General features: G+C 42.8%; 2 protein-coding genes across 4 annotated transcripts in view; one reads left to right on the plus strand and one right to left on the minus strand.

Moving 5' to 3' along the window:
* snrka (SNF related kinase a) overlaps positions 1-8,825 on the minus strand; it is a 31,867-nt gene extending 23,042 nt beyond the window's left edge. For 2 of the 3 annotated variants that reach the window (XM_028426101.1, XM_028426099.1), the window contains exons 1-2: positions 8,580-8,825; positions 7,187-7,900 (exon numbers count right to left, since the gene is read on the minus strand). In XM_028426101.1, coding sequence (XP_028281902.1) covers positions 7,187-7,775 — 589 coding nt within the window. In that variant the 5' untranslated portion in view covers positions 7,776-7,900; positions 8,580-8,825. The remainder of the gene's footprint in view (positions 1-7,186; positions 7,901-8,579) is intronic. The other variant, XM_028426100.1, reaches the window with a different exon arrangement.
* A 2,468-nt stretch (positions 8,826-11,293) lies between these two features.
* Positions 11,294-24,438, plus strand: pomgnt2 (protein O-linked mannose N-acetylglucosaminyltransferase 2 (beta 1,4-)). Its single transcript, XM_028425600.1, has 2 exons — positions 11,294-11,562; positions 20,724-24,438. Exon 2 carries the CDS (start codon positions 20,812-20,814, stop codon positions 22,618-22,620), a length of 1,809 nt encoding a protein of 602 aa, XP_028281401.1. The 5' UTR covers positions 11,294-11,562; positions 20,724-20,811; the 3' UTR covers positions 22,621-24,438.
* The last annotated feature ends 612 nt before the right edge of the window (positions 24,439-25,050 follow it).

Below are 25,050 nucleotides of genomic sequence, written 5' to 3' on the forward strand. Positions count from 1 at the left end.
GTCTTAAAAAGGAAACAGGAAGTGGAAAACTGTCTCTTCCTCCGTTCTCTTTACTTGCCAAGCTCCCAAATACACATAACACATCTGTGATCTACAGAACATCCCATTCTGCATTTCTCTACATTACAGCAGCACCATGATGCTTTAATTAGTGACTGTGGGATTTTGTCTCTTGGCATCTTCTCCTCTCCTTCTCTGCATTCAGGCGCTCCGCTCTGATGAACCACCAAGCAGCTTGAAATGACAGCAGCCACAGTGCCCATAACAGGGAAGCGTTTGGAAGGAACTCGACCAGATCAGCACTGAGAAACACTATAATGAACAACAGCATCAAGATTTTGTATCACTTTCTTTCACCCAATTTCAGTTATAATAGTCCAGTCATTTCTATGTTTAGACTGGCACTTATACGTTTGTCTATTAGTGCAGACATGCATGCAGCTGACCCATTCCTTAATTCAATATTCATGGTAGGCAAAGTTTTCCAAGTGGCAGCTTCCAGAAGCCATCCAATGACACCAGAGTGTGCTCACAATAGGGCGCCTGACCATGTAAAGCCAGCCGCTAAGAAACCATGACAGTACTGGAACTGACAAGCTGCATAAATAACCTGTAGAACATTTTTAAAATATAGGCAAGGCAAAGATATGGCAGTAAAACCCCAGAATAGTAACACAGATGTGGAAATGTGCATGAATCATGAACCCTTTAAGGAATTTCTAGAGGGATCAACTTTCCTTCTTGAGTCAGCATGGAGTTTAAGCATCAGAATAGAGTCGCTGGTTTACCACATCCATCAACAACAAACAACAACAAACTTGTTGGTTTGCATTTCAACCAAACAGTCAACTGGCACGACAAGCAGCCAACATGCCTATCCAGTGATGATACAAAGTAATAGTCTTCATTGCACACAAAGGAACAACCACAGGTTTGTTATGGATCACTGAAAAGAATCATTTGACTTAATCACTGCTTCCCCAGCCTACAGTGGATTTTCTAGTGTGATAACAGCCAATCCAGGAGCTCTGTCTTTTGGTTAGAACATCATTTCCTTTCCTACCTCCTCTTCACCACCTTCTTAAAAAGGGTCACCTGGCAGTGATAAGTCATAATGACAACAGATGAGAACACAGCTGACTGTTTCACCATCCAGCGCTGGCCAGATGCAGTGCAGGCCGCATTGTCTAGGATGTGTACTTTTGGATCAGTCAACCAGAGAGTGCCTGTCCCACTCAGCTGCTCAGTGTGAGTATTAATAGCAGATGTGTCAGATCCAGAGCAGACCAGACATCTGCCACCTCAACCTGCACTGAGCTTCAGGAAGTGGACAGGAACGGAGGAGTACAGGGGAGAACGAGCCAACGTGAGAATGGAGTGCAGATGACCTCCTTTTCCCCATACACACAAGCCTGTCAGCTTACTTTATGCTGACATTTACCAACCAGTAACACTGGCTATAGTCCAAACAAAAGGTTCAGACTGCCTATCGCCATCAGCTGTCAGATTCCTCCCTCACAACAAAGGCCTTATGTGCACTTTAAGCTTGTGAGTGAAGATTTAAGGGAATCAAAGTATGTTGTAAGGGCATGAGCAGCTCCAGAGGTCTGACTGCAGGCAACAAGTTCACCACTTATACACAGAGCTCTGTTCCTTTGAATGTCACAGTCTGCTGGCTCTACAATCAAAACAATAGGAGCACAGCAGTTACAGTGCTGTCGAGCAGACATCCTAAGGGTGTCAATCCCACCTCCGGAGTTGTATTGCAATTTTCAGCTCAAGTCCAAAAACTAATTGGCACTCTCCCGCCCTCAGAGTGATGAGTCCCCGCTGTGCAGTCTGAACCTGGGAACCACACAGGCCATGAAGAGGGTGAGCTAACGACTCAGTGAAGTTCCTCAACTGTCAAATTACTTAAAAAAATATGGGGCACTATCTTGTAGGCACAGCAGGTGTGTCAAACTACCTGTGTTGGGACAAACATCTGACATCCATTGCTCTTTTTATTGTTTCTATTAAACTGCTATCAGTGGCTTCTACACACATATTTACAGTACATACTAAAAAATGGCATTTTTACATCAAAGGGAAGAAAGAATGTCCTTCAGCTAATAAATCCCTTCACCTGTTAGCAATGTGGGCTTTCATCCTGAAATTCAAACTGGCAGCAGAACCTTTGGCTCAGACCATGTCCTCATGTCTTAAGACTGAGTGCAATGCACAACCTTTGCCACCTGTCACCCCATCCATTCACATGCGTCTCTCTTGGGAGCCCAGCTAGCTTTGACTAATCCCCGCCATAACTGACTGACAGCTGACCAGTTGCTCTCACAGCCACCAGGCTGTATAGGCCTCTATCCTCCCTGGCTTTTTTAAAAAAATTCATCCACAAACACATGACTACATATGCAGATCGGTTTAACAAGTCTCTGGCTGCATGCTGTGAAATTAATGCAAAAGGTGCAAGGAGCCCCTAGGCACAGTTCAAAAACCTTAGCAAGAAGTCCAAATTCACAAACATTCCATTAAACACTTCACACTAGCGTGCTCCTGATACTCTTGGGAGTTTCAGGTTGCAGCTGATATGAAGAACCAGACCAGACCTGCCAACTTGTAGGCTCATTAGTGATACAGGTATTAAAATGGAAATAGAACATGATGCCTGTGTTCCCACATACATTTCCATTCACATGCAACACTGCTCCATGGTCTCTTGAGTTTCACCTCATAGAGTTTTAATGGAGCACACACACAAACATATTCCCCTTAGTAGTAAAGGAGGTTCTATTACATACTATTACAGGCTCAGGGTTTATTTATATTATAGCTGTTATTTGTGCACAGAGAGAGAACAAAAGTGACACTGGGTGTCACTCACACAAGAGAATGTGTGAACAAACTATTTGGAAATTTAATGAAGACATCACTCAACAGTTGTGATGCGTCAGGAGTCAGAACATGTTCTGTGGTAGACAAACCGTGTGACACCATATCCAGATAAGGTTCTGATACCAACGCAATTCACAGATCTGACATTTCCTGCAGAGATTTCCAATCCATGAGCCATGTCCGTGCTTTAATGTTGTCTGCTGAGTTTACTCCACAAGTGATTCTCTGCCAACTGGCTGAAAAAGGTGGAGTGGATTTCCTGAACGGAGGCGTATCTCACTGAGACGAGGAGTAATGAGACATGCCTTCGTTCTGGAAATCGATTCCACAGCTTGCAGCCAGCTAGCAGGCGAGCACCAAGCAGCCAGCTGTGGCTTACCAACTTTTCATCACAACTATATACAGTCTATGATCACAACATGTCTGCTGGGTGGAAGTATTTTACACTAGAAACACTTCAAAGCAAGACGGCAACATGCAATTTTGGCAAAGCCGTTTTACTGAGAAGCAGAAGCTCCGTCACGACCTACAATCCAACAAAACTTGATCAAACATTTGAAAAGACTCCACAGTAAGGAGCACCAACACTTTTTAGCCATGGGGCAGGACTCAAACAACCATGCTTGCTTTCCTCTCATTGGTGCAGCAAAGTTCCCGAGTGCCCCTTCAACCAGTGAGGAAAGCGAAAGACTGTTTAGCACGGCATCCAGTATCATGTCTGATGACAGGGAGAGCAGAAATGCTCGTATTCCTCAAAAAGAACCTGCTAATGTTAAGTGACATTTGTTGAACACTGAACCTTCAATGCCAAATCTCCTACTGTAGTTGATTTGTGCTGTTTTATTTATATAGTGAATGTAAGATGTTTACACTTATTGCATTTTTCTTTTTTTTCAAATATCTGACATTTGAAAACCTTGTTGCTGCTACAGCGGCCCTTTGTATTTTATTTGTAAAGAGGTAGTGTTAGAGAAGTTTAACGTTTGTGGGTATCTGTCTCGGATTTGATAAATATTGACCGTCAATTTGAAACCCTTACAGTTGCATATTTGTATCAGGATGCACTGCATCATACACCACAAACATGCCTCTAAAAACATGACCCCTGAAACCTCCCAAAGGTGACATGTCTTGAAAACTATAACTATTGACAGAATATTTGTCTGGAAAGGTGATGTGATGAACTGCTATCAGTGTCAAGACAGATAACGGTGTTACAGCTGCATGCTCTGTGCACACTGTGGTATAGTCCAGCTGTCTTCTGAGGCTTCCTGATGAACCTATTTGACCACATATAAGATCTACAAAGCCATGTTGACATGAGGAGTTTTGTAACACATTCCCAGACGCCACACTGACACTTTCAAGTGACTGTAAAACGATCACCGTGGTTATATTATTACGTACATGTGTATCTCTTTGAAGCAAGCAGAGAGCAAACACACCTTAGTGACAAAGAGGCAGTAAGAGGTGTAAACTATCACTACTACTACATCTATTTCCACAGTGTTGTTTTACAATGCCAATAGGCAGACGGCTTTCTGTGCACTGTCCAAATCTAACAAAAACAGAGGGTGTTTTTTTACCATTTGTTTTTGAAATGTTCAGCCTTCATTAGATCAGGACAGGGAAAGATCCCTTTATTTATCAATGGCAATTTATTCGTGCCCTTTATATTTGCAATTTTAATTAGCCGTTTCAAAATCTTAGTGGAAAATGCAACCACACTGAATAAAAACGTGACAGAAGTGGAAAAAAACAGATATTTCATGGGGTTCAGAGATTTGAAGAAAATGCACAAAATTAGCAGCTCTTAACGTAAATTACTACCTCCATTAACCCTTAATTTCTTCTGGTGAAAACTATCAAAATTATGAGGAGGTTGGTCTATGGCCCAGTGTAGAGAACCAGATAAATGAGTTCCAATGCCAGCCAGTCTGTGTCAACACAGGACTGTATAATCACTGCATCCTGCCTCGCTCTCATCCTCTCCTGGCCCAATCCAAACAATAGCATGGATTAACTGTTCTTCCCATCTACTGGCACAGGCAACAGTAACCAGGACTGCAATTAAGAGCCCCTCTGGCTGCTCTCTAGAGACACAGTTCTGGTGCCCTCGTGGAGCAAAGCAGCAAAGCCTACTAAACGGATCTGCAGGGCACAGATTCATAGAGCGGCAAATAGGCTGATATGGGTCATCAATGGCTAGAATATAGGAAGGCTTCTGAAAGATAAAGGCTTCCCATCCGCCAAACAGCACAATATTCTGAATCCTGTTATAAAAGCTTGAACCTGGCTCTTATCAAACGGTCAATGACTGAACGATACTGTCTCCGTTGAGATTTATAAACGGGCTCTTGTTAGGCATGACACATAGACAGTCATTTTCATAAATAAACACAACACAATCCAATCTGACAAACAGGCCTAATCATCCTGAGAGTTGGTCACTAGAAAACAAGTTTTGGAACCTGGTCCACACATGTGCAAACAATAAGCACTTTCACCTCATTACTCTCATTTTCAGGGCAACAAACACATGAGGCTAATGGCTCTGACCACACAGCATGACAAATACCCACACAGCCACAGTAGTACTTAACTACACAGCACTGTGTGGTGCAAACAAAAAAAGCAGAACCAGAGAATGGCCATCAGAGGTTGCAAGTACTCTCCACACAAACTGTAGAGGGCTGTGGCTGCGTAATACAGCTAGAAGTACGTAGTACCTATGCAATTACCATCAGTGCCAGTAAGTGCATGTCACACAACAGCCATCTGGCATAGAACTGTCTACATTTACTAACTACATTTAATGGTCATAAACATTCCCTATAGCGTCTACAGCTGCAGTACAGAGAGACACTGGGATACCTAAGCGCAGCAGATATGTCATTAGGATACATTAGTATGCCAGATGTTGTACCAGTCGTTAGCAAAGCTGTGTTGGTTGAGTCCACATCTACATTATACCTACATGTTATCCGTCCACCGTGAGCCAGCCGGTTATTATTCTGACTGCAGCTTCTTGAAATTAGCAAGCGTGGAGCAAAACTGCAGAGCAATAAACCACTGCCTTCACTATAGACAAGTTCTTAGAATAAGCGAGTATGTGTAGGTTTATTTGTCTGTGTAAAGTTCAATAAGAAACTAACCACAGTTTCCTCATTGCCTCGGGCACACCTATTAACTTTGTGAGAACAGATTAATTTAAAAAAAGCAGTGGCTCAGTGGTAGAGCAGGGTTGTCCAATAACCGGAAGGTCGATGGTTCGATCCCAACTCCTCCCTAGTCATCGTTGTGTGTCCTTGGGCAAGGCACTTTACCTGCATTGCCTCCAGTGCACTCACTGGTGTGTGGCGCTCTTTGCTGGGCTGCCTTAAGCAATTTCCCCAGGTTTCTTAATTTAATTTAAAAAAGGAGAAGCAAATAAGATCTAGCTGACTGCTTGTGAAGCACACTTTTTAAAGTTACGTTCATAAATAATCATGAGACCGATTTCAGACTCCTTTAGGATTAACACCACATGTACAACAACACCAACTGAAAAACAAGCTTAACTGGGAACATCTCATTATCCAATCCGAAGTGCTGGACCTGGTCCCATCAGTGAACGATATATCATTGTCATGAAGGACACAAACACAAACATCTGTCTGTCTGCACTCTGTCAGTCCTCATAGAAAATCAATGAGACAGTTAAATCAGTGCAATGGGACACCCATGGACATCAGTAGTAGTAGAGCTGACCTTGTAGCACATGGCCCATGGCGGTCTGCGAAATGATCGGCTCTGTTTGCTGCAGCACACTGCTGGAAAACACAGCTAGATATTTAAAACAAATCCAACTCTGAATACCATGTTGCACAGCAGGACACTGGCACGTGATTGATGGTTAACTAAACACGGCCTGGCAAACACGTGTTCGGAATCTGTAAGCAAACTAACAGCCAATGTGTTAAAGCAAGGTGTGACAAAAACCTGTGAAACAGGTGCTCGCCACACTGCCAACCTCATTACACCACTGTGCTGAAACTGGGTTTAAAATGTGAATTTGATGAAGGTTTCCTGTGTTGATGCCAAAAGCCTGTGCTCTTTTTTGGAAAAAAAAAAGGTGACGGACTTAGGCACAAGTAGCCGTCAATAGATGAAGGAAGATAAAAATGACTACAGGCCGCAACAAAGGCATAGCTTATATCCTGTACTGCAATGGAACTAACCAACATCATGTTCTAATTAACCATGTGACTCATTTCATAACTTTAGCATCATTCATTAGTCCACATCTTTTGCATACCTACGGCTGGAGCATCATACTCATCGCCAAGCAGTATTTCTGGTGCGGAGTATGCCAGTGATCCACAACTTGTCGTCAGCTTTTTCCCCGGCTGAAACTTGTTACTGAATCCAAAGTCCGTGAGCTTGACTAGTCCTTGTTTTTCAAAGAACACTACATTCTCAGGCTTGAGGTCCCTGTGCACCACGTGCAGCCGATGGCAGTAAGAGATGGCGTGGACAATCTGGGCAAAATATTTCTTAGCCAGCTCTTCATTCAAACCCTCTTCATGCTTCATGATGTAGTCGAACATGTCCCCTCCATCTCCTAGCTCCAAGATGAGGTAAAGCTTCGTCTGAGTGTCTATCACTTCATACAGGCGCACAATATTGGGGTGCTGCACCAACTTCATGCAACGGACCTCCTGGAAAAGATGACCTGTTGCCACGGTATCCAGCTTAGTCTTGTCGATCACCTTCACCGCCACCTTCTCTCCAGTGAATACATGACGGGCCAGCTTAACCACGGCAAAGTGGCCACGGCCCAGCGTCTTGTCCAGGTCATACAAGCCAGCGATCTTCCCATCATAGCCCCGCTTGAAGCCTGCCATAGCTGGAGAGGGCGATGGGGAGAGGGGAGCCCCTGCGGTAGGCAGGGGCAGATTGGCCGAGTGGTGTGGGTCCAGTTTATTTTAATTCATCGAAGGGTGAAGGACAAACCCATGGCTCCATCTTCCTAAATAACATAAGGCACATAAATTCAGTACTCACATTTAATTACACGGAAAGAGCAAAGCTGACCTTTACACAGGTTTTCCTCATTAATTAAGTGTTACACAAAATATTGTAGCTGCCCTGTCCTACTGGATAGCGTGTAGACACATGACAGATGAGGCAGGTACAGTTAAACGTGCTAATATTTAGAGAAAACATGTGCACGTTAGCATTAGAACGTGTGTGCTCAATGCTTGCTGAATGCAGTGGGGGAGATGTTGGGCTTGTTTTGACAGGATGGCTGCTGCACTAACCTACGGCGCTAATTTATCCTGCCTCGCGTTGCTACAGTGAAAGTGAAACTTTTCTACAACTCTAATAAGAGGCTTCAGTTGAACACTTTCACAGATTAGTCCATAAATCAGCTAAATAACGGGCCCGGCGGTAGCACAACCAACTCACGTTAGCCTGTCGTTACCAGGAGGGGGGCTAGCTCGTTGTTCATTGATTGATCAATGTTAGCTTATGCTAACCTAACAACACTGTCCACATAAAGTCCTGTTCTACTCTTCTAGCAGGTGCTAGCCATACAGGTAACACAGGTGTGTTTTGTTTTGTTATTGTTTTTATATCATACCGCTAACACTAGTTAGCATATAGCACGTAGCAAGCTAAAGTTACTACGGCTCAGCTCAGCTCACCTCTCCAGCTTCTCTTCGGTAAACATAAAACCCCCGAGTGCAGACTCCGCTGGGCTCCTTTTGGTTGTTTTGCCGTTGTCTGCTGAAGCTTTTTTTCACGGATTATCAGAGGGGATGGGAGTGGTATAATCTCTTCGAGATGGCCGCGGCACTCAGAAGGTGCCTATGCCCAAGGTTCATCCGTAAAACGAGGCATTGCATCGTTGGCAACGGCTGCCCTAATCGGAATGGTTGTATCCTCCCAGCCGAGGCGGTGGGGCTTCTATGCTGCGTTCACGTGCAGGAAAGAGTTTTGGGTTTTACTGAAACGCATCACACACATCATAATATTTAAAATTTTTTGCGATATACAGAACGTATACATTATACATTAATACAAGCCCAATAATCTAAGCTTACATCTTATTTAAATTAAAAAATTTAAACGTGGACTATTTGTTTTTTTGGAAACAATAAACGCGTCAAAATATATATATTTTTTTTATTTTACTTGTATTCGTATTTATTTTATCTAAAACTCTCGCCTGCACACTAGCCTGCATTGCCAAATATATGTTCAAAAAGCCCCAAAAATTAGGTTTTTACGAGGAGTACCTGAAGGCAGCATAAGAGCATCATCAACCGCATTCATCTCTGACGTCAAACGAAGTCTTTTCTTTAGAAAATGAGGGTGAAACAACACAAATACAGAATAATTAGTACCTAATTGATAATCAGATGATATTTTGGCCTTGACAAACGACAGAATTTTAAATTAGTTCTTTTGACAAGAATAGCTTGTGGCAGAAAATATCTATATTAAATATTATAATGTGACTAATTTAATACGACGCAGTTAAACTCAGACCAAATGTAATGATTAGCATTAATCATATGCATTCCAAAGAACAAGATTTCCATACACACTGAACACCTTTTGTGTGTTGCAGCCACTTGGTCTTCACAACAAACGGCCTGCAGCGACCTCTAGTGTCAGAATATACACATGTTCTCTGATTTAATGTTTACCTAATAAATATATATTCACCTTTTTTAAACTGTTTTGCAAGATTCTTTTACGAAAACAAATGCATTTTAATGCATTTTAATTTACAAAATACAAATATGTATAAAATTGTTCTGTAATGTACTAAAACAAACAGATTCAAAAACGGCTTTAATCTCATTGTACTTGTGTATAGTGGCAATAAAAGACATTCTATTCTATTCTATTCTATTCTATTCTAATGGATTTAAACAATGTGTGATTACATAGGCTTCTTTGCAAGCTTTGCCAATTGTTCTACTTGTCAGCCGTTCTCTCCTGTGCCTTTCCTACTCATATGAAGTTTGTCATATGTTCAGATGATCTGCAGGAGATATGTTCTTTGGTGCATGTTTTGCATCACAGAGGGAAAAGTCACAGCAGATCACTGGTTTGTGCAGATGGCTGTGGTTTCTTTTAATGACGTATTCAAGAAGACTGGTGCTTATAAATCCAGGCCACCGAATAAATGTCTGTAACTTACAAACACAAAATACTGTTTGTATCCTTTGATTTCCTTTTTTTTATTAAAACCAGAGCATGAAGGACGAGGACGCCCTCATAATGTGTTAATATGCACACAGTGAACAAAGAGCAGAAGCAGGAACACAAACCACAGTGGGAATCAGTTGCTTTTCTTGTATTCAGACTCAAGATGGGGGTGTTGCTTTGTAGTTGTTTTTTTTGCCACTGACGTGAGTTTCTCAAGACAGTAAATACAGTTTTAATCAATTATATGTAACACATGTTGACTGCAGGTTTTTTTTTTTATCAGCACCATCATGGCATCAAGGTGATAATGAATCCGTTGCCTCAGTTCTGCTCTTCTGCTGCTGCCATGTTTATTTTTGTTTCTTGAGTCCATTGTGCATCTGAGGGCTTCAGGTGTTGTGTTGCTGTTTTGTTTTATTGAACTGTTTATTGAACTGTTATTCTGCTTTGACCCTTTTCTGACGGTTTGAAGTGTGTGCTTCTGACAGTGTGACAGTGAAAACCTGTTACAGATGGTGTTTGTTTGGGCTCCCGAATAATTAAGACAAATGGAATGTCTGATGTTACTAGCCACTGTTTGTTAAAAGACATGTCATGTTTATTTCCATTATATTCATTAAATATAGAGATGTGTTTTTGCTTCAGCGTCACCTATAGATACAAAACTATACTATTTGTTGCTCACATCTTAAGTATGTTAATGCTATTCTTGGACATATATTTTTAGGGTGAATGCCTGCAGGAATAAACTTGAGTTTGCAGTTTAACCAGCAGATTATACAGGAGGTTTTGTTAGACTAAAGGTTATGATAAGAAAGACCGATGTTTCATCGCTGCAGAGGTAAAAAGAGACCGCTTGGATATTTTGTTTTTGTTATATCTTTGATTAATCTTGTCCACATTGCTCAAAGTTTTGAAGGACTGAAGAAATAACTATATTGTTTTTTTTATTTTATAAAAAAAAAATCAATAATAGTAAAAAAATGTAATTTGAAAGGTTACAGTATTTTATTACTGCCATAAATAAATCATTATGATCATATTTAATGGTTAAACAATCAGCTGCACAAGTGACAATTAGAGAGGTCGCGGTGTTATCGCGAGATTTGAGCGCGGGATTTCCCGGAGCGGTGGGTGGAGCCTGGACGCAGCAGTGTGAGTCGGTATCCAGGCAGCTGCTCGCTCTCTCTCTGCCATTCTGACAGCTAGGCTAGCTTGTAAACAACAGCGAAAAAAGCACCGGTCGTGTCTCGGAGATTTTAATGACTGAACAGCGCGGTGTTTTCATTTAAAGTAACAGCCTTCGTGTTCGCCGGTGGTCTTTTTTTTTCTGCATTTCCACTACATGTCTTTGGTTCCTGCTCTGGATCGACTCTGCAACATACTGAGGCGCTGATGCTGCCTAAATGAGCTAACCCCGTCCAACTGTCTCCAAAGACAAAAGCAACATTTTTACTAGGACTTCAGGTAAGAATGACTGTACACACTCAGGTTTGTGTGTGTTTCTTAGCTTGACTGTCACAGGGTTTTCGCCTTTGCAGGTGTTTCACTGAGAGAAGCGTCTGAAACAAGCTACAGCTGATATATAGTTTATAACAGACGTGTGTGTGTGTGTGTGTGTGCATGTACCAAACCAATCCTGGAAAAAGAAGTGTTCACATGTAGCTGTCACTCATTGATTTCAATTGATCATTTTGAAACTAAAAGTGATTTTTCTGGGACTATTTTTCATAGTTACTAAAACAGCTGATCATATATGTTAAGTCATGAATCACACATTCAGTGATTTCTATAGGAAAACATCATTTCTCTAGTAACTCAGCCTCATTCTTGTTTGCTGTGCAGCCAATGAGAAAAATGAGATTTATATGAGTTTATATCCGTTGGTCTTCTCGTCTGCCCCACAGTGATGATACCATAACGCTGCTTCTGTTGCATTTATGATCCATCAACACCCAGGCCAGACTTGAGCATCCTCTCCTCAGACACAGATAACACCTACAGTTGTGATTATCACTCTAACTCTAAACTCAGAATATTCCAGTTAGTTTGCATTTGACCACACAGACTGTTAAGTTTATGATCTCCTAACATATTGATTCCAGATCTGCAGATTGACCTCATGTGCTTTGTTTTCTCCGTCTGCTTTTATATCTGAAATAAGTGAAGACGGGGTCCTGTGTTTCAGACCCGGAGCTCTCTCTCTCTCTCCCTGTTGTACTGTCACTTTGATCTGCACTTCTGCTCCTGTCTTTGGTAATCATTCAGAGCTTTTCTTTGCAACGATTCACAAAACTCTCAGCACTTGTGCAGGAAATGAGGAGTTTGAATTCTTCTTGAGATGGTGCATTACAGTAAATCTCAAAACATATTTCTGTAGGAGTCTCAATAAATGCCTCTGCAGAGAGATTTATTCTATTGAGGTTTCCAAGAGTTTAAATCGAGGCGACTGGGCTCAAGGATTGTTTTCCAGTTGCCTCGGTTGAAACTCTTGGAAATGACTGTGACCTGGATGAATGAGAGCATCCACAGATATATAGATAGATAGAGGCCTTCTTTAGGCGATTATAGCTTCAAAAGCTTGTGATGGAGCTGCTGTTTCAAATCTTGAAGATGAAAGACAGGATTTTGGTCTCTGTGACCTCACCATAACCCCTATAGATGTACATTCAAAAACTCAAAGCTGTTGTGATTCTATAGTCTCAATACCTGTGGGCGGTGTTGATCTCAGTAGTTGTGAGTGCAGTGTGCAGATGATGATATGAGTATTTCCACAATTGACTCTGTGGGATTGCAAAAATTAAAAGAGAAAATGGTCGGTGGAGCCCATCAGGAAACTGAGCTGAGAACAGATAGTGGTGCTGCCTGTGCTCAACAGCAATGCAAGCAACGGCAGCGATGAATGAATCAACAGAAGGCTGCAGTGAAAGCTCAAATCTCATGGCTTTAAATACCCCGTTCACACTGGGGAAATAAATGTGGCTAAAGCGGGATTCGGGCCGCATCCAGATGTATCCAGATGGTTGTGTGAACACCTCGAATCCGGCTGTATCCAGTTTGATTTCAATCAATCGGATTGGCTCAAATGTGGCTCAGGTGTGAACGCAAATGTGGCGAGCGAATCCGGCTAGCGACGTGATACTTCCGGTTAGCGACATTCTACTTCCGGTTAGCGATGCGCTACTTCCAGTTCATGGGGCGCGACACGGGACGAAAAACCGCACGACGCATGCGCACACACGGTCCTGCCGCGGCCTGAACGGACTCTGTATATTACGAGGCGCCACCTAGTGGTTTGGAAGACCGCAAACAAGCCGGATTAAGCCGGATTGAGTGCGGACACGCTTGTGTGATAGCCAGATTTGAAAATAGGTCTGAACGTATCCAGCTTAAAGACTATCCAGATACAATCCTACTCTAGCTGGAATTACTTTCTCCAGTGTGAACGGGGTCTAAAAGAAAAAGGTTTAAATGAATGATTTAACATCAAGTCTGTGGTCCAGAAAGCTGATACTTGGAAATGCTTTGCCTCCTAACAACCTCCTGGTGGGACTTGGAAGTTGAGCTAACAATAGTAGGACCCCGACCTAATACATGGATAGTTTAAATGTGTAGTTATGCAAAACACAGTTTATACACTATGGCATGATGCCACACTTTAATGATCCAGTAAATGAAGTTTAAAGCTTTAGATCATCCATCCATCATCTGAACCCGCAGTGCAGGGTCATGGGGGCTGGAGCCTATCCCAGCTATCCAGGGGTGAGAGGAGAGGCTGGGTCCACCCTGGACACGTCAGCTTTAGAACATCTAAGTTTAAAGTTTCCAAGTGACTTAATATTTTATTTAACCCGTCTAAGGTGTCAGGGACAAGGTGACAACGTCTTACAAGAATCTTGTAATCTGAATCACAAGCCTTCATTCAGACCGCTTACAAATGTGATAAATGTGATAATTTTTAAAGGTTTTTATGTTGTGTTTTCATGCACCAATATAAATAAATCAACATTACAGTGGAAGAACTGTAACACTTTTCATGCCCATCAGGCATCAAGTGTCCCTCTTTTTCAGCAAGTCAATGACAAACCACGTTCTGTATGTATTACAACCGTGTGGTAGTAAAAGAGTCCAGGTGCTACACTGCTAAACATTTGGCTCATTATGGAATTAGAAGGCACTAAAGGTACCCAGATGGTTGAGCAGCTGAAAAACTATATCAAGCAACAATGGGGAAAACATTCAGCTTCAGAACCACAGTAGTTGGTCTCCTCAGATCCCAAACACACACAGTGTTGTTAAAAAAAGAGCTGATGCAGCACTAATCCAATGCCAGCTTTAAAAAAAAAACTGATACTGGCATCACAATTCGAAATGGGCATTTTGGAATAAGTCTGCCTTCCAACTGTAGTTAGAGAGTTTCTATCCCACAGCCACCATGTCCAACAAAGATCTGAACAGCATGAAAATCCTTCTGAATTCTCTGGATAACCAAGTCCCCCAAAACGGATGGGATCAGCAACTTTAGAGCTCGCCGCTATCTTGGAGTGCACGCCCAGCTTTGGTGTTCTATTTCTGTCCCTTTTCTGGAATATTGTCCCAGGGCAGCGCTGAAGTGCTGTACTGCAGTGTTTTTAGAGGATGTCCTTCTCACTTTGTTCCTTTTTGTCTGTCTGTCACTTACACACACACACACACATTCACACCTTCTGCAGATTGTCCACACCAGCTTTTGTATCGTTGGTGTCTCCTGTGGGAGCAGAGATGGCACAATGTAGAGTGCAGTCTCTACTGTTTTGCAGAAGGTGCAGTGGTTTATTATTAGTGAGTAATATGGTGAAGCAAGAAAATCTTATTAAAAAGCAGGCCATCAATCAAGGAAGTAATCAGTCTGAGTTTGGAACGGGCAGAGTAGTCAGACACGTGATGTGTCCACACGCGGACCAGGGGCGTTTTCTGACACTTACTGCCAGTCATTTTGAAGCACGCAGAACATTTTTCACCCCTGCACTGGATGGCATGGCACAGCATTTATGGAACAAAATTATTTGTGTGTGTGTGCCCATCTGTCCAAATGTGTTTGAGAAAGAGATGCAAAGCGAGAGAAAGGGTATGAGACTTGTCTTTGTACAGCCAGATAATGGCTGCTGGGCCATTAGTTCTCCCCAGTGCCACCCTGAGCTCCAAGCAGCTTGATCCAACCTGACAGGCCACATTTGGTCCAGGAATAAAGATGACAACGGATAAGGACACATCATCACAGCCAGAAGAGCTCAGCAATCAAGTGGGCGAAGGGATGGTAAAACAGGTTTAGGGAGGAATAGAATAGAGAGGACCCAGGTGTTAGAGTATGTTCATGTTAATCTTTTGAAGAGGCTCATGTGAGGACTCACACAAGTCAGTTAAAAGGGGGAGAATTAGGGGAGAAAAAGATGAAGGTTAACTCCAAACTGGGAGGGATGGTGAGTTGCACCTAGGACTGCCTAAGCAGCACAGGGCCAGTGCAGTGCCGCTGCTGCTCTCCCACAGGCTCCTTGGCTTCGGCTTTCCAGGATTCTCATTAAAATGCATTAAACTCTCCAGGCTGCCCTGTGCTGCTTTCCACCACATCATTGGGGTGCTTATCATCTCCAGAGCAAACAGATATGCTAACCTAGTAACACTTGGGAAGCCAGAGCTTCAGTGTCAGCCCCGAAGGCAGCGCTGAGAGAGCACCGACTGACGGACTGGCGGTCTGTTAAAGACGAGGGAAGAATTCTTCAGGAAGATATGACAGTTACAGAGGCAGTGGACCTCCTCCTGTAGTTCAAAGGAGCGCTGCACCAGAGAGAATATGTAATAGGTGGTCCATCTCAAATTTAGAGAGTTGAGAAGTGAAGCAAATGCAGATGTGTCCAAAACTGCAGCTCCTTTTGTCTGGAAACATGAGTCAATCTCCATAGACCTCCACGTTGAAATGTCCAACTTTACAGCACAATTATACATGTAGCTTCTCGACAACATATTCCACTGTTCATAACAACCATCAAGGATCAGAGCTTGAAAACGGACCTCTTGTATCTCTTGTGTTGCTAACACTATTGTGTTGAACCCTCTGTAATGTGATCAATTCAAGACTGATAGAATAGTATTAGGGCAGCATCCTCAAGTTTAGCTTTAGAAAACAACTCATCTGACTCGCTGCCTAAAACAGTCTAGCTTCCATGCCTCTTTGCATCCAGCCCAGCTCAGACTAGTAGTGGTGGTAGAGTATGAAAAAAAAACTGCTACTGCAGTACCACAGCTGGCCACTGGGAAAACTTAGCAGCATGGCTAAAATAAGTCAGAAACAGGTCTTTTAATACAGGCCTGAGTCAGAGCTCAGCGGCTTATCATATTAAATGTAAGGTTGTTGTGGTACATGGGATAAAATTGAAACGGACTAGGAGCAGATGTCTCATGAAAGCAGTACTGCTACTGATGATGCAATGATGTGGAGTCAGCCTGTAACTTGGCATCAAGCCAGCAAGAGGTAGATGTTATCCATAGATTAAGCCCAATGGCTTCACTGTTGACTCTCGTAATGATTTTCTAGCACCTGCTGCTGCACTCTGTTCGTAACATAAAGGTAGCAATTGCAAAATGACACCAAAAAATAGGTGTAAGCTGTTGCTTAGATTTACTTGAGACTGCAGGCAGAACTGACCACACTTTTATACACAAATCATATTTTGGTTCCCTTATGATGTCTCACTAAGAAAAAATATTTTCTACACTGCTGCCATTTCTTGCAGACTTTCAGGCAGCTTGAGGAAAAGTATTATACGTGTAGGCGGGCTGCCTCAAGGCTTATCAGGCAGAGAATTTCAACCACAGTAGTACTTATGTATAAAACAGTTTTCTAACTTGCATGGTAGTCACAGTGGTGCTTTGAGTTTTTATTGTAGGTTGAGAAAATTAGCGCATAATTTCATCCTAATGAAATCAGCCTTTGACTGCTCCCCGACCCTTGCATTCATTAAATCTCTTGTAATCTTTCCCCTGTTTGAAAATGATCAAGTCAAATGTTGATGTAAGTAGGCTAACGGGGAGCTGAGAGCTCTGTTGTTACAGGCTCACACAGCTGTTGTTACTTAAGATGTGAGTGCTGCTGTGCTTTTAGTAGTAGAGGAGATAATTATTTCAGTACCTTTCATTTAGCTGGGTTTTAGTGCTTTAATCAGTGTTTTCACATTAATAATACATCAATCGACTGTGAGTAAGGTGCAAAGGGTTTGCTGATAGTGGTGAAGACAGAATAATCACTAACTCCACAGCTTCACGGAGCCGTTCGGCCCGGCTGTCCAGGAGTTCTATAACATTTAGTGTGTTTGTAGCAATGCACAGAGAAGAAATCAGGGGGGCTGTGTTGGCAGACATACAACCGAAATGCCTGCCTCACAGTGGTCAGGAATTAGCCTGGGAAAGGGGGGGTGGTAATTGGATTTCATGCTGCATGTAAACAAGAATTTTACAGTAAACCAGGTAAACATGTTCTCTGGTTCCCTGCCTTAACCTCATTTCTCCAAATAACCTGATTTCCTGTGTGTAACGTAAGCGAGCAAGCGAGAATGATAGACTCGCTTTCAGTTGAAACAGGATTGCCTTATATCTGTGTACCTGTGGTATAGCTGTGGCTTTAATTATTCCATATTCCATTCTTGCCTGTGTGCAGTCAGCTGAATTGCTGGGGGACAGAATATACAGTTGTTGCTTTATAATCGCAATAACTGTGAGAAGAAAACTGGAAATAGAATTGCTATGAGTTAAATTGCCCATTAACCCTTTGAATCCTGAGCAGAATCTGGGTGTTTATCACTTCTGTCCTAATTATTCCCATTTCTTCTATTTACCTTTTACAGCATGGCTGTGTCTTTCAGTATAAGACAGTATAAGTTCATGAGTCAAACTTTATAAAGTGATGCAGAACACATGGTGCATTCAAGGACAGCCAGAAGAGTCAGTGATAATTCTGCCAGTGTCTTTCTTTTGAAAGTAGTAGTATCATGGCAATTTCTGTCATTTTTTAAAGCATGCGCTTGAAATAATAAAACATTAATAACAAATAAATATCAGCGGAATTGACAAGAAACTTTAAGCAATTTCCAAATATTATTTTTCAAACACAGCTTACTGCTGGCTGTGTGAGGTGTAATCATTTTTGCTCTACTCTTCTTGCATAAGTACCAGTTTATGTGGAGAAAAATGGCATCTTTGCATTGTTCAATCATGTGGCCCCGGGACAAAGAATCACTCGGTTACTTAAGTATTATGAATACAGACACATTTAGAAATAGAATATAGATATGAGATCACGCCTGAGTATCTGCATCGCTGAGGAGACGGGTCACATCACATCATATTTGGAACTGCCGTGACATTTCCTAATTTGAACGTTCTTATTCTCAGGGAATATCTTAGCTCAGTCACAGCTGAGGGGATACAATAAAAGCCTCTTGTCCTCAAGGTCACTTTGGATTACCGCACACACAGGCATGATGTTCTATATGTCGTCCATGTTTTCCTTCAGCTTTAAAACCTGACCTGATTTTTGGAAAAATCTTACAGTATCCAGGACCTCTGTTTGCAGCCTGTAACATGTGGTGATGCAAATGAGTGCGTTTTGTGCTCGCTGTGGTGTCTTGCAGGGGCTTTGACATTTTGAAGCTTGCAGTTTCTTGGCTCAGGCAAATTGCAGAGGGCATTCACATGCGTCGCAGTGGGAGCCAGTGTGCAGTGAGAGGGATTAAGCAGGACTGTGAGCCTCTCTCTGTCCTCGTCCTTGTGGAGCGAAGGAGCATGCAGGCTGCCTGCCTAATGTTAGCCTCGGTGGCAGCCTCCTCTTCACGCTTCATTTCGCTTTATTTCGGCTGCAGCGTCAGCATCAAGACGATACTACAATATATGTGGTGTCTTTGGTGCTTTGATTCACATCCTCTGTGCTTTTCTGTGACATTTTGTCATGGGAAATAGCATTATGCCTTTTTTATCTGCTTATGATGCAGCAGGGGATTTTTTTTTTAAAGAAAGACAAATCTTTTCCTGAGACTTCATGACCTGCATTGCTTCTCTTTTGAGTGTATTGCATTAATTTGCATAAAAAACAGTGGATTTTACTTCTTCTGTTTGCATTTGCTGTTGAGATTGACTTAATTTCTCCCGTTACGGCTCAGCCAAGGATACATCCTTTCTTTCAACGCATTATTGTAGGTCACAGTAAAAGCCTTGTTGTCTTTCCTACCTTAGTAGCAGCAGCCTTCAGGAGCAGTAACGTCAACAGTGATGGAGGTGTCAGGGTCAGAAGTCAGGCAGTGTCCAGGAAAGAATAATGATTATACAGTCCAACACAACAGTTTCTGCAGCCTCATAATTTATCGTGCAAGTCAAATGGAAAGTTTGCCAGTTGCTCATTGTACCGCATTGAGCATGAATGCATCGATCTAGTAAGTAAATTTAAACCACACGAAGATGTGCAGCACCTGGGTTACAGGTTCAGTGCAGAGCATCATTCTGTATAGGTGTTTGGGAGACGGCAGGTCTGCAAACAGAAAGGCAAAGAGGGCCGAGGAACCACGCAAATACTGGCACAGATATCGGCCATATTTTAATATTCAGGCAGACACTAGAGAGAGCAGCATGTTTCCAAGAACTGCTTGAATCTCATATGCTCTTTTTTCCGCGGAGCAGCTGTTCACTTCTGGATTTTGAACTGTCCATATTGTGCCTGTGTGTTTTCATTCAGTTTGATCACAACGAGTGACCCTGTTGCCAGTGACATATCGTACGTGCATGGATGTCAAAAATAGCCCAGGCTGTTTATTCTGCTCCTGCAGAACACAAGACAGCGCACGAGGAAATGGAGGAGCGAGAGTGTAACAGTAAGAAAGTCAAAAAAGCAAGAAAGCAACAGTGCAAACTGTGTATGTGGCAGAAATAAAACAAGCATTGTTAGGTTAGATCGTAGTAGAAAGATATTAAGATACAGTATGATTGGTTGCTACACATGAAAAGTGTTTGCTTAGACTTTTGTTTTTTTGTTTTTCATTTTTCTGCCTCCTGTTGGTGCATTTTAATAAAAGCATTGATTTAAAAGATGAGACAAGCCAGCAATTGAAATAACATGCAGGCGTTTGATGTAAGTTAGTTAAACTAGTCTTCAAACAGGTATTTAGCATGCTAGTAGCTTCCCTGTCTGCAGGCAGCTGCTGGCCATTAGCTGCTGGTTTCATTTTGAGTCTCTCAATGACTCACTTGTTCTCTCAGTATGCAGATGAGAAGAGTTGAGAGCAATACTCTCGTTGTTTTCTCTGTGCCTCCTCGCAATGTAATTTGTCTCGACAGGGGATGTAGGGTAAGGAAAATGTCTCATTTGTTCACCTAGGTAAACAGTGACTGTTCCCAAAGGTTAGAGCTAAAACCTGCTCTGATGAATCACTGGATTGTGTTGCTTACATAAAGAGCACCGCAGCATCAGAGGTCTGACTATTGATTTTTGTAATTACAGCGCTGTTCTTTTGTGTTTCTTTCTTTTATCCTGTATCTATGAAAGTTTTGTTTTTAACGTGTGTCCTTTGTTTGTCCCTTGCTTCCTTCTCATCTGTCCTCACCTTCAGTCATTGCCTGGCGGCGGATGTCTTGTCGCCTCCCTCTGAGGTCGGAGGCCAGTTGGAGTTGGGAGGCGGGTCCTCGGCAGTAGCTGTGATGCGGGCTTCAGTGGCAGGCTGCAAGATGAGCGTGGGCGCGCTCCTCAACGGGCTGCTGGTCTCTGTGGTCGCAGCTCTGCTCTGGAAGTATTCCAAGCTCAGTGAGCATGCTGCCCTGCTGGAGGAAGAGCTGCACATGACACAGCAGTCTCAGGAGGTCTCACAGGCCCGCATCGACTACCACGTCGCTCTGCAGGCTCTGCAGGAACACGGCACCAGGATGGTCTGCAGCGGTAAGATGCACACGGACCGTATCTGCCGCTTTGACTACCTCTGCTACTGTTCTGAGGCAGAGGAGTTTGTCTTCTTCCACTCCAATTCCTCTGTTATGCTGCCTAATCTGGGGTCTAGGCGCTTTCAGCCTGCTCTACTGGACTTGTCCTCAGTAGAAGATCACAACACCCAATACTTTAACTTTCTAGAGCTCCCTGCTGCTGCTTTAAAGTTTATGCCCAAGCCTGTGTTTGTGCCAGATGTGACACTGATTCTAAATCGTTTTAATCCCGATAACCTTATGCATGTTTTCCACGATGACCTCCTCCCTGCGTTCTATACCATGAAGCAGTATTCTGACTTGGACGATGAGGCCCGCCTCGTGTTCATGGAGGGCTGGAGTGAAGGCCCTCACTTTGACCTATATCGACTTCTCAGCAGCAAGCAGCCACTCCTCAAAGAGCAGCTTAGGAACTTTGGAAAGCTAATGTGTTTTACTAAATCTTATGTAGGCTTGTCCAAAATGACTACCTGGTACCAGTATGGCTTTGTCCAGCCACAGGGGCCTAAAGCCAACATCTTGGTCTCAGGAAATGAGATCAGGCAGTTCGCCAGGGCTCTGATGGAGAAAATGAACATTACAAGGACGGAGGAGGCAGACAAAGATGCAGGAAGTGCTGAGGACGAGAAGGAAAATAAGAAGAAGGACGAATACATTGTGGTGTTTAGTCGTTCAACAACACGGTTGATACTGAACGAAGCAGAGCTGATCATGGCGCTGGCCCAGGAGTTCCAGATGAGGGTCATCACAGTATCTTTGGAAGAACAGTCGTTCCCCAGCATCACCCAGGTGATCAGTGGTGCTTCCATGTTAGTCAGTATGCATGGAGCTCAGCTTGTAACCTCGCTCTTCCTCCCCAGAGGTGCTACTGTGGTGGAGCTCTTCCCCTTTGCTGTGAACCCAGAGCAGTACACCCCGTATAAAACCCTGGCCTCACTTCCAGGCATGGACCTTCACTATATATCCTGGAGGAACGTGAAAGAGGAGAACACCGTCACCCACCCAGACAGACCCTGGGAACAAGGAGGCATCGCTCACCTGGAAAAAGAGGAGCAGGAGCGAATCCTGGCAAGTAAGGACATTCCCAGGCACCTGTGCTGCCGCAACCCAGAGTGGCTGTTCCGGATCTACCAAGACACTTTGGTGGACATCCCATCCTTCCTAGAAGTCCTCAAAGAAGGCATGAAAACCAAACCCAGCTTGAAAAAGACCAAGATAACCAGCACGGTCCACCCAGGCCGGGTCAGAGAACCTCAGTGTCAGACTTCAGTACAAACCACCAATGAGGCTAAACTCACAGTCTCCTGGCAGATCCCGTGGAATCTAAAGTACCTGAAGGTGAGAGAGGTGAAGTACGAGGTCTGGATCCAGGAGCAGGGAGAGAACACCTACATGCCTTACATCCTGCCTCAGCAGAACTACACGTTCTCAGAGAACATCAAGCCTTTCACCACCTACCTGGTGTGGGTTAGGTGTATCTTCAACAAGAACCTCCTGGGCCCCTTTGCAGATGTTCTTATGTGCAGGACCTAGTACAAACACAAGGCTGGTTTGTCGTTGTGCAGTTTCTCACAGTTATGGAGTTACTCTTGTTCCAGACAATCAAATTGGAACAGGGGTACTACTGATTCCAGTTTGTTCATTGGAATGGGTCAATGTCAGAAGTGATTTGTCTCTACAGTCCAAGAAGAGGCTCCTTATGATGTTTCCACCCCAAAGTACATAGAGTTCTAGACTTTTGGATGACTGCGACAGACTGTGACCACAGGGTCAGAGATGAATGGCATCAGTGGAAAGTATGAAAGAAAGTCCTAAACTCGGTTTCTACTGACAATACTAGAATTCAAATCAGCAGATTTATTTATGAGAAAATTAATATAAAACATTTTTTAGCGTTAGTCAAAACACTGGTTCTTTACCTTTTACAGTATGCAATGTAGCCTCTCTGTGGCGAGCGAGAGATTTTAGAGCAGTACGATTTTTTTAATGTTTTCTGACATGTCCAATGTCTAGTGTGTGTGTGTGTGTGTGTGTGTGAGAGAGAGAGAGAGAAAGAGAGTGTTAGATTTAGAATCCATACACCATCATTTACACAACTTAGCCAAAACCAAAGCAACTTGTTCCCACACAGTTTCAGCCAATTATCACTCACGCAATATCACACTCTCTCTGTTCTAGATCTTTCTCTCATGTTTCTGGTGGTTGCTCGGAGATAAGTTTATTTAATACTTTGCCTCTAAAATGTGAAATTAAGTGTTTTTGACTCATTTCAGAAACGACTGCGTTTATTACAAGCCGGCTTGCAAACTCTAATTTGCTCAGATTATATCTATAGTAATGATAATATCAGATTATCCGGCTGTGATTAGCATAAAGCAGTCTCACCTCTGTATCTCAGCCTGCTGCTGCTGGACAGTCAGATTTCACTGCCTCATGTAAAAAAAAAAAAAGCATTTATATAAAGATAAGTTCTTTTGCAGCTTAGACCTCCATTGCCTTGTGTGAACTTCTTCATTAAGATGAAACCCCAAGTTTTGTGTCATTTTACTCGACTCTTCCTCGTTGGTATGAAGGTGTTGAAATGTAGATGCACACAGCACACCTGCAGAGCGGCTTATTGAAGATGTGTTTAGTGTTAACCGGTGCAGAAACGTGTGCGTATCTGTTAGACGCATGAATCTGAAGTGTTAGACTGCGGTGATAGAGACGTAGCAAGAGACTGTTTATAGAATGCTGCAAGTTCAACAAAACACTGCCACCAGTATGTTGTGTTATTTTGTGCCATTGATGCAATGATGTCATGTCATTATAATAACCCCCCTGAAATGTTTCCTTTGCTTTTAATCTGCCGTATACACTACCTGACCAAAAGTAAATGGACATCTTTCATGTACCACTTTAACGTCCTGTCGGGTCAGGATTAATCATGAATAATCAATCAAAGTATCCAGAAATGTTATTGATATGTTCCTCTTTCCCGACTAACAATTTCAAACTTCCATTTTTTTTTTTGCTTAAAGCTTATAGATCCACTGGCCTGGTGTCCACATACGTTTGTTCAGAGGGTCTGTGTGCTGTATTTTTCCAGTTTTTCACTTCTGTGCATGTTTAAGAGATTATTTGAAGCCATTGTTGTGTCTGTGGTGTGTGTGTGTGTGTGTGTGTGTGTGTGGGATATGATAGATTAGACACGTGTGTGTTTTATGATGTTGGTTAGATTTCCGTGTGCCCCTGCCCCACATCTTGTATGTGCTGAGTGACATGAGAGTCTCTGTTTTCTACATTAGCAGGTAGTTGGAGTTTCTTTTTTCAGTGACTGTGATTGAATAAAGAAGCCTATTTCTTACAATATCTACTTCTGTCAGGCTTTTTCTTTTATTGATGATGACACAGAGTTTAACCCAAGATCATAAACACTGAATCAGGTTGAACACAAAGTGCTCAAAGTAATAAATAAGCTCATCAACACAGAGCTTAGCAGCAGCTAAATGCTGAAAGGAAGAGGCACTGTTCTGTTATAGAAGTGTTTTCTATGATCAGTTTACATACTTTAGTTTGCATTTTCTTGCTTTAAAAAGGTTACATTTTTCATTTCGTTAGTATTCACTGGTCACACTTCAGTGGAATTGTAAAGTTCTGGTGTAGAACATCTTTCGGCGGCTGAAGGACACTGCTCAGTAAAGCACTGGCTTAAACCCAAAGCTGATGAAATGGCCACTCGTGCTGTAAGAAACAGCTTCATGTGCTAAAAGGCTCCCGCCGTGTCATTAAACTGGTTGGTTAATTAATTTTGTTAAAGCACTCATTCGGGGGTTGCTGTGGGCTGGAGCCAGTCCCAGCATGCATCTGGCAGTATCCAGGAAGAAAGCGCTTGCCAGGGGAGTTTTCAGAACTAACCACAGTCCAACTCACTCATGGTAAGTAGTTGGACAGACAGGTGGGCAGAAAGGATGTTGTGTTAAT

The sequence above is a fragment of the Parambassis ranga genome, chromosome 16 (genome assembly GCF_900634625.1).
Source record: "Parambassis ranga chromosome 16, fParRan2.1, whole genome shotgun sequence".
NCBI classification, from domain to species: Eukaryota; Metazoa; Chordata; class Actinopteri; family Ambassidae; genus Parambassis; species Parambassis ranga.